Source organism: Argopecten irradians, chromosome 7, assembly GCF_041381155.1.
Source record: "Argopecten irradians isolate NY chromosome 7, Ai_NY, whole genome shotgun sequence".
NCBI classification, from domain to species: Eukaryota; Metazoa; Mollusca; class Bivalvia; order Pectinida; family Pectinidae; genus Argopecten; species Argopecten irradians.
Genome location: NC_091140.1, coordinates 20,609,339 through 20,628,676, shown reverse-complemented (window position 1 = coordinate 20,628,676; position 19,338 = coordinate 20,609,339). Strand labels below are relative to the sequence as shown.

At 34.5% G+C, this 19,338-nt stretch overlaps 1 protein-coding gene across 4 annotated transcripts in view; it reads right to left on the bottom strand.

Moving 5' to 3' along the window:
* The window catches only part of LOC138327813 (uncharacterized), a 39,589-nt gene continuing 20,251 nt past the window's right edge, over nt 1-19,338 (bottom strand). For 2 of the 4 annotated variants that reach the window (XM_069274206.1, XM_069274205.1), the window contains exons 8-21: nt 19,069-19,143; nt 18,447-18,549; nt 17,066-17,142; nt 16,754-16,818; nt 16,222-16,373; nt 15,826-15,857; nt 15,436-15,535; nt 12,852-13,003; nt 11,141-11,330; nt 10,095-10,237; nt 9,650-9,744; nt 8,795-8,873; nt 8,088-8,196; nt 1-4,997 (exon numbers count right to left, since the gene is read on the bottom strand). In XM_069274206.1, coding sequence (XP_069130307.1) covers nt 4,918-4,997; nt 8,088-8,196; nt 8,795-8,873; nt 9,650-9,744; nt 10,095-10,237; nt 11,141-11,330; nt 12,852-13,003; nt 15,436-15,535; nt 15,826-15,857; nt 16,222-16,373; nt 16,754-16,818; nt 17,066-17,142; nt 18,447-18,549; nt 19,069-19,143 — 1,452 coding nt within the window. In that variant the 3' untranslated portion in view covers nt 1-4,917. The remainder of the gene's footprint in view (nt 4,998-8,087; nt 8,197-8,794; nt 8,874-9,649; nt 9,745-10,094; nt 10,238-11,140; nt 11,331-12,851; nt 13,004-15,435; nt 15,536-15,825; nt 15,858-16,221; nt 16,374-16,753; nt 16,819-17,065; nt 17,143-18,446; nt 18,550-19,068; nt 19,144-19,338) is intronic. The other 2 variants (XM_069274207.1, XM_069274208.1) reach the window with 2 other exon arrangements.

Below are 19,338 nucleotides of genomic sequence, written 5' to 3'. Positions count from 1 at the left end.
AATATGTCTGAATTTTAATGATATGTATCATGTAGATTATATTACAGTAGAGAGAAAGTTGTAAATGTCATTCAACTAATAAACAAAAGTTTTAGATACAACTGTACACATTAACAACCAACACATTTACTCTGTTAGTGGTTTAGTCATATAGTTAGAGACCAACAAGGTCACCTTTAGAAAAGGTTCACTAAACTGCCAACTGGAGTTACTTAATTAGTTCAACTCTAACCAGTTCCTGGGGACCATGGAAATAAACTTGTTATAAGCACAATTTGTTGTACAATATTAAAAAACAACTTGGATCGGGAACAAGTTGTTGTATTTTGTATTTGCATTTTACAATTGGCGTGCATAACTTCACAATTTTCGGAGAAAACGACACTCGCAAAATAATGATGTCACAATGGATATATACTAACCTGCAAGGGAGCTAACAGTAATATGCAAAGACGCCATACTTACGTACACAATAAATCTCCTAAACAGTACTTCATAATCACAAAGTTAGTGGAACAATCATAAAACTTGTCAGAGTATTCAACTTATAGAAAATGGATTCTAAATTTTGTCTGAACTAAATAAAATAATTTAAAACTACATGTATTACAAGGTTTTTAAAAGTTAATGTGGTCTTAAAAAATAATGATATTAAAATCGAGGTAAAACAAAAAAACTTTTGGGACTTAAATAATTAATATAAACATAACAAATATGACTATCACAGATCAGGCACAGACGACTCATCATAACATGATCTATAAAAGATATTGATTATTACATAACAATCACACCTTTACTACAGATACATATACAAAACCCCATGAACCACAAACTTCACTGTACTCATTACTGGTATTTGATATTATTAATTGAACTATGTACATATGTAGGTAGGTAAGACAGACAATAATATGAAGTGAAAAAGGCTTTTTAACATCCAAGTATAATATGAAGTGAAAAAAGCTTTTTAACATCCAAGTATAATATGAAGTGAAAAAAGCTTTTTAACATCCAAGAATAGCTAGTTTCTTCTATATCTATATCATAATAAAGAAGATAGGTATTCCGAAATGCTACATGTACTGTATTAAGAAACCTTTATTTCTTCCATATGTGGAGCTCAAATGAACTAAATGCATTAATGTTTAAATACTTAATAATTGAAGTCAAGAAAAAATAATAATAAATAAAGAAGATAGGTATTCCAAAATGCTCATGTAAGAAACCTTTATTTCTTCCATATGTGGAGCTCAAATGAACTAAATGCATTAATGTTTAAATATTTAATAATTGAAGTCAAGAAAAACAATAATGACTATTCCATGTACTAAATGCTTTAAGTTATGTGTAAAGAAAATACCATACATACGGTATGAATAGGAGTATATTTTAGGAACCAAAACAACAACTATTTATTTCTAAAAATAGGCAATGTATATTCACAGATTACACCATTTTGGCAGTAGATAAAGACAATCATATGCATAGAAAATAATCCTGACCAGCATGATTTCATTGATCATATTGTACATGCTCCACACTAATTATGAAGCTAGCACTAGCTTGATGCATCAGTTTCTTCCCTTTGTTTCACTCCATCAGTACTGACGGAGTGAAACTCTGACAGATCATAATTGTAGCTTTGGCGTGGAGGAACTTAAATCTTATAGGGCCATAGACAGTCATAGTTTGAGCAGAGACATCAAAATAATTTATTTAATGCTAAAGTAATTAAATTTCAATTTATACTGTGCTAAATTAATTCACTTTCAATTTATACTGTGCTAAATTAATTCACGTTCAATTTATACTGTGCTAAAGTAATTAAATTTCAATTTATACCGAAAAATTCCATCAACACATTAGCCTTATTTTGCTGTTACAGAGAATGTAATACCAGACTTATATGGCAAAATATCTAAATGATATAATAATACAGGATGCATAGCAAACTAATTACAAAATAATCTATTAGAGTTTTCACTGTAAAAATTGTTTTGGGAGCCTGGTTGCAATGATTTCACTTGCCGCTAAAAGTTTGAATCAGAAATTCTTTTATACAGGAATAATGTAAAGTAGATTTTTTTATCAATCTTAATTTCTCAGGATCTTTATTCCAACATTAAAATTAAAAAAAAATTGATTCAATGAAATATATTTAAGTCTAAGTTTAAACAAATGTAGGTATAATCAAGGTACATTGTACATATAGTAATTCCAAACATGTAGTAAAATCACATTTTAATTATGTTGACTTCAAATCTTGTTTTGATTATAGCATGGTTATGTAGAATATATTAAGAAGCGTGATATTAGATAAAGGGCAGTTTTGACAATAGTTTTGGAATCAACACTGACTAATTATAAGTACGATGCATATTGATGTTATGCTATAGAGCATATATAGTTACATTATTGACCAAGTTAGGTGCTTAAAGTGTGTTTAAAATCAGATTTATTCTGTAAAATGAAAAGGAATGATGTATTTAAATCTACTGGATTAAATTACAAGACTCTACAGAGAATGTCTACAGAATACATCAAAGACTAGTCATTACTTTATCATACAAAATACTCCATGTATCAATTCACAAACTTGTTAACTTCAGTTAGAAATTTACAGAATGTCCTTCATAATGAACTCATCATATAGTCCTTTACCATCAGTAAATTTTAAAATTAATGTACATTAAAAGTTATTTCTTGTCAGAGCTTAGCCCTTCAATATAATGCAAAGAAAAAAAAAAAAAAATCCTTATTGGCAACAAAAAATCATTAACATGACACTATGATATACGTATATGATATGATAACTATAAATCAACATCCATTACACATATACCTATGTATAGCAAATATATTGCTATTAAAAAAAATGAATGATTATAAGTTTACATTTAGACACAGGACTATCTCTTCTTTACCTACAGATTACACATTTAAGTCACACTGTAAACCAGCTGTCCTTCATGTAGGATTCACTTTTCACAAATTTTGTGATCCAAGCAAATTCGCGAAAGTTTATCTTCGCAAATAAATATTTTCATCATAAATATTGATAGATTTTCAATTCAATTTTAAAATCTGCGAATGTTAAACTTTGTGAATTTGTTTTGAAATAGATATTGTGAAAATGAGTACATGTAGCCACAATGGTTTACAGCATGTCTAAACAAGAGGCCTAAGAGGCCTTGACGGTCACCTGAGTGCTGATATAGAAAGAGCATTGCAAAGTTGGTTCAAATCTGTAAAAAGTGTTTACAAATTAGAATAAACTTTAAAGTTGATCAAACCTTCATATTAGAATTTTTATTTTTTGTTTTTCATTTTGATAGTTAGTGTATTATGTTACCAAACCTTATGCTTAAAATTCCAATTTGCTTTGCCAACGTTAACCAAACTGGTCAAAATGGTTAAAATTTCAAAAATCTTCTTCTGAATTCACAGGTTTGATGGAACCAAATAATCTTCATAGATTAAAAAGTGAAATTTATAAAATCACTGGGTCAGTGATTTTATAAATTTCACTTTTTAATATATGAAGATTATTTGGTTCCATCAAACCTGTGAATTCAGAAGAAGATTTTTGAAATTTTAACCATTTTGACCAATTTTGGCCCGCCCCTCTGGTCCCTGGGGGTCAGCCAGGACCAATATGGATATGGTGTTAAAATGATATTTCAGGCTAATAATTCTAACCCAGTTTGACTAATTCCCTATGAAAAATAAGCAAATAATGTTCATAAATGTGTTTTTTTCTATATAAACTACAGTAAACTTGACCCCCCTCCCCAGGGGGAAACACGAGACCCCAGGGTCATATAATTCACAATTTTTGTAGACCTCAAGACCTTTCCATCTAAGAAGAGTATTTCATTCTACCAGTTCCAGAATTTCAGAAGAAGATTTTTGAAGTTTTGGCCTATTTGACCCCTTTTGGCCCCGCCCTTAAGGCCCCTGGGGGTCAGTCATGTTAAATTTGTTAATAGGATTCAATAGCCATTTCATAAAGATATTTCTGACTTCAATTGACTAATTTCCTATTATAAATGACCAAATAATGCTCCAAAATGTGTTTTCCCTATATAAACTATAGTAAACTTTACCCCCTCCCCAGGAGGAAACCTGAGACCCCAGGGTCATATAATTCACAATTTTTGTAGAGGGCCTTGAGACCTTTCTATCTATGAAGAATATTTGATTCTACCACATCTGTGAGTGGAGAAGAAGATTTTTGAAGTTTTAGCCTATTTGACCCCTTTTTGCAACCACCTCTCAGACTCCTGGGGGTCAGTCGTGGAAAAATTGTTAATAGGATTCAATAGCCATCTCATACTGATAATTCTGACAACATTTGACTTATTTCCTATTACAAATGACCAAATAATGCTCAAAAATGTCTTTTCCGTATATAAACTATAGTAAACTTGCCCCCCTCCCCAGGCTAGGAACATGAGTCTCAGGGGTCATATAATTCACAATTTTTGTAAAGGACCTCAAGACCTTTCAATCTATGAAAAGTATTTGATTCTACCATTTCTGGAATTTCAGTAGAAGATTTTTGAAGTTTTAGTCTATTTGACTCCTTTTGGCCCCACCCCTCAGGCCCCTGGGGTGCTGGGACCATATAATTCACAATTTTGGTTGACCTTTGGCTATGGAAGGTTTCTGCAAAATTTCAACTGATTTGGTTTAGTACTTTTGGAGAAGAAGTCGAAAAAGTAAATTGTTTATCGCCATATAAGACGCACGATGGGCGACGACGGACAAAAGGCGATTAGAATAGGTCACTTGAAAATGTGTTACAGACCTTATGGCACACAGAGAAGGACGAATAAATAAATACAAAACATGTACATCAAACGATGGTGTATGTATACTGAGAGATGATTTGATTGGTCCCCCGTCACATGATCAACACTGGGCTCTCGATGTTACTGGTACGAAGAAGTACATACACAAGAGTATCAGGTACAACATGACAAGTGTGAAACCTGAAATAGAAATATGTCACATTTCAAGGTCAAAAATACAAAACTCACGGCTGTCAGTCTAAGGTCAAACATACATCAGTTGGGTCAATCAAACGTCAAAGAGAAACAACAGGTCAATAGAAGGTCAGAGGCAATATATAGGTCAAGCTAACCTGCACTTCAGTTTTTATGTGGAATTCCGCATTTTCCACTGGATTTTTTGTGGAAATTTCACTCCAAATACTCCCATCCGCATTATTTCACATATTGTTGTGGAGAAAATGTGGAAATTTGAGGTGCGGGTAGGTGAGAAGTAAAAAAGAAGTAACAATCAAAGGTCAAATGTGCAGCAACAGGGTCAAGCCTAGCTGGGTAAAAGAAGTACAAGAGGTCAATCACATTTTCTTAAGTGCTGTTTAGGTACTGTACTTGAAGCATGTAACGTTTCCTCAAAACGAGTGCAAAACGCAAAATGCAAACAAATTGTTAAACGAAAACGAACGAAAACGCAAACGAAAAACGAATTGCGTAAAACGAAAAAAGCGTTTCATCAAGCGCTAAATGCAAAACAAAAAAACGCAAACGAAAAACAAAAACGTAAATGAAGTGAAAGCGTGGCTGGAAGGCCAGAATGCAATCATAAATTTGGGCTTAGTGATCCGGATTCTGAAACCGATGTCTATTTTACCCTCGCAATTTTGATTTAATCAACCTATCATTATAGAAATATATCTTGTCTTAGAAAATAATAAAAATATATAATTGTTACAAATATATTACCAATAAGTATGTAATTACATATATATATTCAAGCATTTAATACATTTTCTTTAAACTAACATGTTTTGTGTACATGTACATTTGACTACTGCAAGTATAAACCCTAGGTCTAGCAGTTAGGTAGTTGTATACATTGTATCTCCAGAACAGGTCCTCGTACTCGTTATATAGATATCAATGTGGACACTCACCTGTAGCATTTACCTGACCCAGTTGGAGGTCTTATGATACATGGACAACACAGCACCCCACCCCACCCCATCCCATCCCCTCTCCCCTCTTGATTTACCTGCTGTCATTTATACCATTTGTTATTTGGCAGCAGAATATTTTGATTTTGTGTCAACTTGTATCACACCTGGTCAAGTGCAGTCACCCATTAGCAATAATGACTCGCTGATTGCCTCAGACGCGCACGGCCCCTCACATGTTTGTGTAGGCTACGATGTATAATAGATTACCCTGTGCATGTACATGCATGTACCAAAGCATACAACAAAAACAACAATGTTGTGTTATTCTAGTCATTACAGAAAACCAGGTCTATGGTGATTTTATTCCTCATGTATTTTGTTATATCAGCGTATCAATGAAATACAATGATCAATCATATCAGTCACGAATACGTGTAAAAATACAGAAGATATAGACAGTATATATTATATACAATGTATATTATCGTCTATCAATTTCGCTGGTGTAAGTGTATCTACAAAATAATGCACACATGGTTTGATGATCAAGCAACAAAAACTATATAACTTTTATATAGCACTAATGACCTCGACACGATGCTTTTGATAAATAATTGATGATTACACATTTGACACAAATTGAAATTATCAACTGTCAGTTCATGTTGGACGGCCATGTATGTATAATACGTCAATTATGATTTAATATCTATTGACTTTGGTACGTTCTTTATTTTATATAAAATTTGTGAAATTTTTTTTTATTCGTTTTAAATTCTCTATTAAGCGATGGTATAAATATTATTATTTGTGTTATTTTATTATCAAAATAGTGTGTATCACTAGAAAATAATGTGATCCAATGCTTACAGTGATGAGTTGGAGATAAATTTTAGCACCTTTTTTGTAATGTCTGCACCAGTGAGTTATTATGACCAGCAGTACGACGTCCTGTGGTGTGAGTTCACACCTGTGTGTAATCCTTCAGTCCACTTTGTCGAGCCCCACAGGTATTACAAGTGTACATTGTACCTGTCCCCCTGTAGTACTGCTAGTAGTGCATAAGTCCTTGAAGAAAGGTATACAGATGATCCTCTTACTATCAAACAATGTGTATACATTACATGTACCACATGTAATTAATATCTAGACACAAAAGGATTTTCTTTAAAGATGCTCCACCGCTGACAAATGATATTTTTTCACTATCAAAAACAGGACCAGACGATTTAGTATTTTTCTTCAATTACAAAAGTTACTTTCTTTACACCATATCCAATCGTTGGAAAGTTTGAGCTTCTAATTTTACTTCAAGTTAAAAATATTTAAAATAATTAATGGCATCCCGAAAAAAATCCATGGCACTATATCCTATATGGAATGATTTACTTAATACTCCTGCACCAAAGGCAAAATAACTTATTTTATATCATTTTTTGTGTTAATTAGACAAATATATACACAATTAAACACCAATTATTGTTCAAATGATGAATATCATTTATGCTCTGTCGGCGGTGGAGCATCTTTATACAAATTTCATTTTTGTATGTTTGCTACATTGTCTAGAACACGTAAATTTATTGGCCTACACCATCAATTGACTCCACTTTTAGTTTTGCCAACACATGCACAGTAAACCATTTCTAATCAAATATCAATGAATAACATCAGGTAAACTTATTGGAATGCAAACACAAACGAAACGAAAGCCCAAATGAATCAAAACACAAACGAACGCAAACGAAATAGAATCAAAACGCAAACAAACGAAAAGACAAACGAAAAACACTTGACGAAACAAAACACAAACGAAACTAAACAAAAGAAACACAAACGGATCTAGAATGCGTTTGAGGGAATGTTAGACGCTTCAAGTATTGTATGGTACGACTGTATTTCTTCTTTGCATATAACAGAGTTATCTCTCTTGATGGAAGGTATCCATTATGACATCATTCCTATGTGATTGTTTTTCTCTGAAAAACATAATGTTTCGACGCTCGCAAATCCACTATGTTATAATCAATACCATCCATAAGGATAGATAACCCTGTAATATGCAAAGATAGAATTAGAACCATGAAACAAAAAGGTTAGTTTGATGTTTAGGTATCTACTGATGTTGAGATCTTACCCTGGAAGTAGTCACTCTTGCCGTCCTGGAATGTGTAGTTGATAACGATCACTGAGAACACTACAGACCATAGATGGAGATCATTGAACAGGATGAGGAATCCAAACGGCTGGAAGACAAAGTGAAAAAAACCTGTTACTGTACATGTGTGATCCAGATCAGATGTATACATAAGTCCATCAGGACTCAATTTCCTTAACTTCAAATTCCTCATGGAAAAACATTGCAAAAGTTAAGGAAGAAATCTAACTAAGTAAGGGACCTTCCTTAACTGCTATGTTTTCCTATGGAGAATTTTAGGCTAGAGAATTTCTTAAAGTTAAGAAGTGTTTGTGAAACTGGGTCCAGTTTTAGTTACAAAACAGAGACAAATGAATTATCATTGAAGTGTGTTTTTAACATTCATAAAAGAAATGTAAAGTAAATTCAAAGATGTGCGAGACCCATTTAATTTGTTTGCAATGATCATATATTGTTCTGCTCACATGTGCATGTCGTTTCTCCAGGATAGAATGGACCTTTGTCATGTTTTCTAAAATTACACTAAATCATTTATTTAATGAGGAAAACAATTACCTGATTAAGGTACATGTATCTCCTTTAATGTAATTTTATTTTTTATCATTAGCAATAGACTGAGATGCCAGATTATCCACAAAATTAAAATCGTAAGAAGTCTGAGTATTTTTGAAGTATAAGAGACTTACATGTATCAGGTTAACGAGAACCAGTATAGGCACCTGTATCATACACACTTGGATGGCAGTACTCGTCCCAATCTCTATTCTGTACAAATGATACACAAACATTAGTGACATGTATTATTCAATCTGATTAAAATACAGATCCTTATTATCAATACGTTTGATATGAGGATCTGACAATATCCCATCAGGGGTCACGTCAGGATTACCTTTGCAAATGGCCAATCAAATTGGCACTGCCAGAATCTTGACTGGGGACGAACTAGTTTGAAAAAGCTGTCCGAATAATTTTTGTGTACGTTGTCATCTCGCCCAAAGTGCACAACAATGCTCAATGTGTATGCTTACTGGGTAAGCTTATTAGGTATTATTTTGTATTATTCAAATCTACAAACAGTTTATTCAAATCTACAAACAGTTTACAAGATCATTTAAAAATAAGCAAGGTTGGTGGTGGTAGTAGAATATCCGAATACCATGAGAAAACCAATATTTTATTTAAGAGAGACTTGGAGGGTTTGAAAGTGATAAGATGCTGGTTATTTAATCAATCTGCCACCGTACTCTAGGTGGGTAACTATTGGTAAAATGTAAGGACATTAAAATATCCTTGTCTACTTGATGAAAGGACAGAGAGCTTTTTGTTAAATGTTGGATATTCAAAACACTTGGAGCAGCATAGTGCCAAGGTAGAAACCTATTGGCAGATATTGTGACATATGGATTACTTGGACTAAAAGTGGAGGGCTATTGGTAGGATTTTTGACACCCTGATCACTCAGCCAGTTAGTGAAAGAACATCTGATACTTGTACCACCAAGATGATCAAAAGAACAAGTAAACTATCAGTTATCTTACCCTAAGTTAACATTGTTAAGTAATGCAAACTGGATTCCATTGATAATTTCTGGCAGTTCTGGAACCATGGCAAGTAGTGTCATTCCAATAAAATACTGAAACAATAGAAAAGATTATTTGAAATATCTTAATTGCAATGTATATTATATATCAATTTATAGCACCTTGAACTTCCAAATTCATCTAAGGTATTAAATAATAAGAAATATCAGTAAAATATAAATATTGCTGCATGACTCATATGTAATGTATATAAGATTTATAAGACAGGACAGGACAGACACAGGCTATAACATTACAAGTTATTTTTGTGGCTCAAAAAATTACAATTTGAACATATATATACACCTCAGTAATTTAGAAATCATGTAATCTATAGCTGCTTTATTACAGTTCAGCAATCTTTGGTAAAAATGAAGAAAATGTTAGTTTTCCTGAGAATTACCTCGGACACACCAGACGTCACAATTAACTCCTGAATGTTCTGTGTGATTAACTCTGCACACAAAGCGATGAGGGCAGCACTGATCAGAAGTATAATGGCACTCTTTACCCTGGACCAGGATGGACTGCCATGACTGTGGTCTGCTTATAAAAAAACCCAGAAAAATTTTAAGATTCTTGAATGACTTCATGATATTGCATGCTTCGTTTCAAGGTATTGTAAGTGTTTAAATGATAATAGGATATATATAATTGCAACAAACTGATGTCCACTTGCTGCACTGTTAATTAAAATTCTTTCTCAAATTTAGATTTTATTTAATCAAGTTGTATTATTATTGGCAAAATATATGATATAATGCTTAAAGACTCTAAGAACTTGGTAGATTTTTACTACATATATTTGTGATGTCACTACGAAAAGAACACAATAGTTTGTAAGTGACTTACTTTTCTGTTAAATCCCTAATCAACAAGTTATTGTAAAGAATCATCTTTCTTGAGACAGACAGTGGAACTTGGTTGATACGAACTCGGATAATTAAAAAACCCGGCTTAATACGAAGTACTTTGCCAGTCCCAGCCGAATTCCCTGTTTATCTTTGTTTAAAGAACTCGGATAATTAGAATTTGGAATACTCAAAGAACTTGGATAATACGAAGTAAATTTTGGGTCCGAATAACAAATATCATACATAAAATGTTCTTATAACTCGAAATGAGATTTTTTGGACGAGATCACCGAAAATGCTGATTTCTTTTTCATAACTCTGCCGTAGAACGGCATTTCAAAATATATATCTCAATTTCATTGTTAAAATTTTGCCACTATCATTGTTCACATCATTTTACGACATGGAACTAGTCTGTATATGCCAAATAAATAGATCGTTAGTAGACATGAAAACTTGCTTATTTCGAACACTCGGATAACTCGAAGTTTTATCTCAGTCCCTTCGAGTTCGTATTAACCGAGTTCCACTGTATATCAATCTCATTACTGCTGTCAAGTAGCACACTAGACAATGGGTATGATTAGTTTTCAACCTTTGTGAAGGTCACCTTCGACCCCTTGACCAGTGTCATGGGACACTTCGCTCTGGTAGATATTAGCTGAATGTGTTTTCAGAGCGAATATCATTCCAATGAAGTAGGCTATAGGCAGCAACAATGAGCAGGCATATACCAGTGGCATAATGTGGTGACGATAGAGAGTGGAGTCGCCATCTAAACCTGCCTGAGAGGGGAGATAATCATGTGAAAATATAGACAAATGGAGATTACATGAAAAGTGCAGAATGTGCAAATACCACTTTATTGGTCCTCAAGGGGAGATAATTGTGAACAAATTCTTAATATGGAAATTATAAAGTGTTCAATGACCTTAAATGTGTATTAAGGGGAGATAACTATGTTCAAACTAAAAAAGTACAGGGATAAACGTGTGGTGTCACCATCTCAATCAGGCTGAAAGGGGAGATAATAATCACAGTGGAAATAATAATCAAAGTTAAAAAAGGAAATTATCTGGTGATTGTAAAATTTATAAAGTCATCATCAAATACAATCTGAAACTCACTTACTTGTAGACTACATAAGTACAATGAATGTAAGCAAAAGAGAGCTGTCTAAATTAGAGTGTAAGGGGAGTTAATTTGAACAACCAAATATCACATGAAGAGTGTGGCTCTAAATATCTTAATCAGAGTGTAAGGGGAGCTAACTAACACAGCCATATGTTGCGTGTTTATGATGTTAACGGGTATGTTAACATTGTGAGACCAATATCTAAACCATTCTCAGATAGAGTATATAAACAGAATACATACATGTACGTGAATCTGAAATGATGACTTACCACAGAGCTGCGACACTCAGTACAGTGACAACTTACCACAGAGCTGCGACACTCAGTACAGTGACGAGTAACCACAGAACTGTGACACTTGGTACAGTGACGACTTACCACAGAACTGTGACACTCAGTACAGTGACGACTTACCACAGAACTGTGACACTTGGTACAGTGACGACTTACCACAGAACTGTGATACTCAGTACAGTGACGACTTACCACAGAACCGTGACACTTGGTACAGTGACAACTTACCACAGAGCTGCGACACTCAGTACAGTGACGACTTACCACAGAGCTGTGACACTTAGTACAGTGACGACTTACCACAGAACTGTGACACTCAGTACAGTGATGACTTACCACAGAACTGTGACACTTGGTACAGTGACGACTTACCACAGAACTGTGACACTTGGTACAGTGACGACTTACCACAGAACTGTGACACTTGGTACAGTGACGAATTACCACAGAACTGTGACACTCAGTACAGTGACGATTTACCACAGAACTGTGACACTTGGTACAGTGACGACTTACCACAGAACTGTGACACTTGGTACAGTGACGACTTACCACAGAACTGTGACACTTGGTACAGTGACGGCTTACCAAAGAGCTGCGACACTCAGTACAGTGACGACTTACCACAGAACTGTGACACTTGGTACAGTGACGACTTACCACAGAACTGTGACACTTGGTACAGTGACGGCTTACCAAAGAGCTGCGACACTCAGTACAGTGACGACTTACCACAGAGCTGCGACACTCAGTACAGTGACGACTTACCACAGAGCTGCGACACTCGGAATAGTGACGATTCACCAAAGAGCTGCCACACTCGGTACAGTGACAAGTTACCACAGAACTGCAGCACTCTGTTCAGTGACGACTTACCACAGAACTGCGGCACTCGGTACAGTGAAGTGAGTAGCTGGAGTTGGATGGGTCCACTGATGTATTACCATTAGGGAGGACATATTGGTTGTCACAGCTCTTACACTGCATGTCTCCAAAGATCTTAGCAAATATGGTCGGCGCATACACACCTGTAATATATAATATGGTCGGGGCATACACAACTGTAATGTATAATATGGTTGGGGCATACACACCCGTAATATATGATATGGTTGGGGCATACACACCCGTAATATATGATATGGTTGGGGCATACACACCTGTAATATATTATATGGTCGGGGCATACACACCTGTAATATATAATATGGTCGGGGCATACACAACTGTAAAATATAAAGATCTTAGCAAATATGGTCGGGGCTACACACCTGTAAACAAGATCTTACTGGTAGGGTGGGTTGGGGTGGGGGTAGGGGGTTGGGGTGGGGGTAGGGGGTTGGGGTGGGGGTGGGGGGGGGTTAGGAGGAGGAGGAGGAGGAGGAGAAGGAGGATGCACCGGAGGCACGGAAACTTAAATATAAAGATCTCAGCAAATATGGTCGCATCATAAATATTCATAGTTGCAGAAATATCAATGATATTCTTAATTCCATTACTTTCAGAGTTAGTCTCCATATACTTAAATTAATTTGTTTGTTTATTTTCAATTCTTGTAACGCCTTTGGTTAATTGATATCTGGAGATGGAGTAAAACTTAAGAAAAAACACCAAACCTGACAGTTACCGAACAAAGATTTTGAAGGGTCGGGTTTAATTAGTTTAACATTCTATTAACAGCTAGGGACATGTAAGGATGTGCCAGGTTTATTGGTGGAGGAAAACTGAGTATCCGGAGAAAAACCACTGACCAGCGGTCAGAACCTGGGAACTGCCCCACATGGGATTCGAACTTGCAACCCAGAGGTGGAGGGCTCGTGGCTTAACCACTAGACCACCGCGGCCCCAAGGTCTTAAATTAGCAATTCGGAGATGGCGTTAGTAATGGAAAATAACTCTATATACCTATGTTTGTTTTTTATACATATGATGTAAATTTACTTTCATAACAATGGTAATATCCCTTAGCTTAATAAACTCCATTCATTTTCCATTCTTTTCACAGTTTTATTCTGAACAGTGGTTTTACAGTGTTTTTCCAGTTATCACTTTTAGGTCAGATAACTGCCATTGTGGCTCTATGCAGTTAAAATCCAGTTATTTCCCAGTTACCATTCAATATACATTACTTTCACAGTTGTTTAGCAGTTATTTGCTATATTATGCAAATGAGATTTTCCAGTTTTGTGACCTCACAGAAAACTGGTTAAAAACCGGTTTTGGAATGGCAGAAATTATCAGTACCAGTATACCAGTTTATGATGTAATAAATAACTGTAAATAAACTGGTCTAGGATGGAAGCATTGATGATAAGAATAACTGGAAAATAACTGCTATAAAACCGGTGATTATAACCCAGATGGTGAGAAGGGGGAGGGGAAGGAGGCTGGGGGAGGGAAAAAGAATGTGAGAAGTAATTGTAAACTATGCAAACACTCTAATCAGGTCAACTTTATGTTATATACATTACTTTCTTATACAAATTTAAGATATGTTAGGGCCACATATTCAACCATGCATACCATATCATACAAACCCAGAAACAATTTTAACAGAATCCATTGAAGTAAATCCCAGAGTGAAGGCTCCATCGCCAAATATGTTACACATATCATTCACTTTCAGTTGTTTCAAAATAAGTTCATTGCATTCCACATACTTAAATTGAACAATTCATCCATAGAAATTCACTTCAAAATATCACAAAACAATAGATACAAATGTAGAACACTTTCATCATTTCCTGAAAACTTCAACAGTTGCAGGCAATTCTATTTTCTTTTCTTAATTAAATCAGCTTTTCTTGAACAATTTATGGATCTGTGCTCAGAAGAATATGTTTCAGATGAAGGCTGTCCCATATATCATGTACATATCATGTACATGCAGCCACAGCAAACTAACATTCAAAATGAGAGGAAGTTGCTTTCCATTGGACAATGTATTCAGATTGAGGCTCAAATTTGCCCCCACTCCACCCCCTCCCATATCCTCCACTCCTTTCAAATTCTTCCTGTGGGCTTGACCTATGTCCTGCTGTTGATGGTAGCATTTGATAACTGGTTACAGAGCAGAGATATCAGAAACGGTTATTTACAAGAACTGTTTCAGAATAAAACTTGTAAATAACTGGTATTTTGATACAGTGAAATTCCAGTTATCTAAAAACTGCATTTTGAATGGAAATTTTTCAGCAGTTAAAACAAAGTTTTCAGAAAACTGTACACAAAAAACTGGTATGAAGAAATGTGAGGGAAGAAAACCGGAAAATGAATGGTAAATGAATGGAAACTGGGATTTAACCGGAATATCACTGGTAAATTCACAGTTATTTTTGCTAAGATATGGCTCATAACCTTTGTTGAAACCTTTGGTATATAGTTTACTATCATCCATAAAACATGTATTCTGATCATCTATGTACAAGTAAATAGATAATAATAAACAATTCTACTGTACCTCCGACAGCGACAAACAACAGGAGGGCCGTGACGTTGGCTGCCCGCGGGTTAAACCTCTGTGAATGGTACTTTATCCCTCCAACAACCATACAGATACCCTACAAAACAATGGTTTGTTATGTAACTTCTCATTTTAGTACTTAATTAGTAAGCATTTAACTAGTATTTAACTTCTTAATTTAATTTCAAACAGTTTCCAACTAATAGTTTGAGACTAATTGACATGCCTATTTTAAACAATATATCAAATGAAAATAATAAAAAAAAAAGCAAAAAAAGTTTTAACGAGTTAAAAATATACCAAGGTATGAATGTGGCAGAAAAACCAAGAAATTTATCAAGAACTCTGAATAGCATACAAGCACTATTTGAATAATATGTTACTTACCGGTATGAAGAGAAGACTGCCAACTATTGCACCTGAAATTCAAACACTATTCCTTTCAATTTACCCAAAACCAAATCAAGTATTTTTTTTCGTGATTTTTGACTAAATTCTATATTGATAATTCATATTTATCAAATTACCAATATCCATTTTAGCATCATGTTTAAATGAACAGATAACAACATAATTGAGAAATATACCCTCATCCATAGCTGAATGATAGTTTTTTGTTGTGAACATTACAAAATATATTTACCAGGTAACCATCATCGTCCGTGTCAATTGGACACCCATGGTTTATGCATTATGCGAAATTGATGGGTGTAGTGTAATGCAATTCAACCAACCGTAGGTTTCCGGTGATGGGTAACCATAAGTTTTACTGGCTGTATTTACCTGTGAGTGAAGACTTGACCAGTTCTATGTAACAGTCTGATCCTATTTCGTTTCCTTTAGACAAGGCAAGGATAAAAATAGTGATCTCGACCATGGATCCAAATGTAGCATTAAGGACGGCACCGACTGCAAAGTTACTCTGGGCAGAGATACTGGGTAGATAAACAATGAAAATATTTGACATGAAACAGAATGTGTTGAAAAAATTAATTGCTTTTGAAAATACATATAAAAGAGTTTGATAATCAACTTTGAACATTGCTATGACTTTGTATAATTATATGTTTTTTGGTTCAAAGTATCACTGTTATTCTATAGGTGCTAATGTCCATGATTACCAATACAATTGCATGTAAAATGTTATCGTTTTATTGTATTTTGTGGTTATAAGGAAAACATGGAAGAATGTTCATAAATATCATTTTACATCAAACACCAATAGTGGCTTATTAAAAGAATTATTCCAAGTATTTTCTAAGAAATCTAAGTTGACTATTTCTGTATAAATATAGTCAAATCTTCCAGTCCTTACCTGATAATAGCCAGCCCTATATAATAAGTCAGTGGTATAATCGCAAGTACTCCAAGTATACATTTCTGAAACAAGGCAAAAGTGCATTAGTATCAACACAAAAACATAGAATAATTTTTTAGGTCAGAAGCAGTTAAATTTTAAGATTTTCCTATCCATGCATATGCTTATCACACGAATCAAGGTGATGCATATACAATTAAAGGCAGGCAGTGACTTATGTTAACATTATTACAAGAATATGAAATACTGTCACCTTCTTTCAATGCTAGTGATAATGTCTGTCGTTTGTGCAATTATAAATATACTTACCGTAACCCCAGAGGTAATCAGATCATTAGGGTCAGTGTAACCTAAAGCCAGGGCAAGTATCACAAATAGAAGGAGATCTGGACAAACTGTTAAGGGTGTCAAACTCTTCACTAAACATAAACAACTCATATATTGTCTTCATAATTTGTCAAATAAATCTTCATCAGTAACAAGATATGAACTATGACTCAACCTTTGATCCATTTCCCATATGTAGAATTGGTAAGATGTAAATGTGTACACTCAATTTTTTAGACTGGTCAGCAGTCTCTAAAATGTAGAAAATGTCATTAAGATTTGGCTTCATTATTTTATCTCTACTTTATGTCTGATTCTATGTTTCAAACTAGGGGGAGATAATTATCTAGCTCAGGCTATTCCATATGTTACATTTATAACTCATATGTCATTTCCCTCGTCTTTTGGCTATTTCAAAATATCAATTAGTAATCAGACATTATAATTAATTATTTCAATTCCCCAAAATGTGTATTAAAATTATATTAATTATAATTCCTCCTCTTCCGGCTCTTGATAGCTACACGCTACACCGAGTTGCGGCCGGGGCAACGTTCAATTCAGAATTCATGTGGGCATATCCCTCGTCCGGCTCTTGTAGCACTGCACGTGCCTACACCGAGTTGAGGAATATAGATTCAAGATTACTCTTCCGGATCTTGTGGGCCTAGAGCTAGATATGCGCGTGGTGTGTCGACTACCCCTATATGGCCTTGTACATTTACATGTCTGCACTGAGTTGAGAACTATTGAATTTACCCAGCTAGCACGGCCCTGATGTTCTTCAGTTTATTCCAATGTTTAATACTTTTTGACACATTTACCTAAGTTGTACAACTTAAGGAATATCAGGGTCAAACGTCATTGTTAAGTTTATGGAAATAACTCCTGAGTTTGCCCATTATGCCAAATATGTGTTGTGTAATGTAAAATGTATCCTGTACATATGTATGATAGATTAATAAACCTGTTGTAAATAATGTTGCTATTCTCCAAGTAGTTTTTTCTTTATAAACTAGTGAAGAACTCTGCTTTGAAAGTCTATCAACAACTTACAGTCTGGTGGCCAGTCTATCAATTTTTGAATAAGTTTATGACAATAGGAGTATATACCTGGTATATATTTTTGTATTACTTGGGATATGTCCTGTTAACAACCTGGGCCATTTAAACACATACCAGCTTTGGGGATTTGGAGAAAGCGAGAGTCTCCTAAGAATAAGTCACCAACCTACAATTAGTACATTTGTACCTGGTAAATGCCACAAGTGGATTTCAAACTCAAAGCCCAGAGAATGAGGGCTAGTGACCAAACCCTCAGCCACAGCAGCCCCGACCAGAATTCAGAGGTGTGTAAGGATACTGAAGAGGATGATGTTCATGCCGTCCACGCTGTACTTGTAGTAGTACAAGTACACAGACTGGTGGGTGTACATTAGGATCTCACTCTCCTGGTGCTCCTGTTTCTGTAATCACAACAGAGGTCAATGATAATAGACACTCATCCAGCATTTACAGGGTCATACAATCATGTAAAGCTATCGCTGTACTGCTTTATTATTCCATGTTCTCTTTCATCACTTCACCTAGTATGTATCTTCATTTAAAACCCACAAGTCACCTTGGACTACCAATGTAGAGCAGTGATTCATGGGCTTCCAATGCCCACTGTATGTTCACAAGTATAATTCAGTTAGGTGTGGATTAATCAGAAATTACACATCAGTTTCTTGTAACTTTATAGTTGAATAATATCAATAAATAATCATATGTCTATTTAAACTTCATTTGAACTTTTTTACAATTAATGTAAATATTACAATTTATCACTACAAACCGTAAGGCTTTAATTTCCATTGATGGTGGACTGATGAGAAAGTGATGAGGAAATATATAATTGTTGAATACCATTGCTGATAAAATGTTTCAAAAGTTAACAATTAATAATATTTTTGCAAAATAAATGCATTTTTAATTATACTTGCCACATAACTATAATCTGCAACCTTTATTTTCTTTGGAGGCAGGAACATAATCTGTGTAATGGCCTTAAAATTCAACTGTAAAAACAACCCATAATACAAATCATAATTAACATCCAATAATGTAAAAAACTATTCCATTGGACATTATAAACTTAAAACTGTACCCCTAACAGACTGTATATGTTAAGTATTTCTACGTATACTAATTGGTCCAGACTAGTTAACTTTATATTGATTTACTATTCAAGTGTACATTTTCATGTGAATATT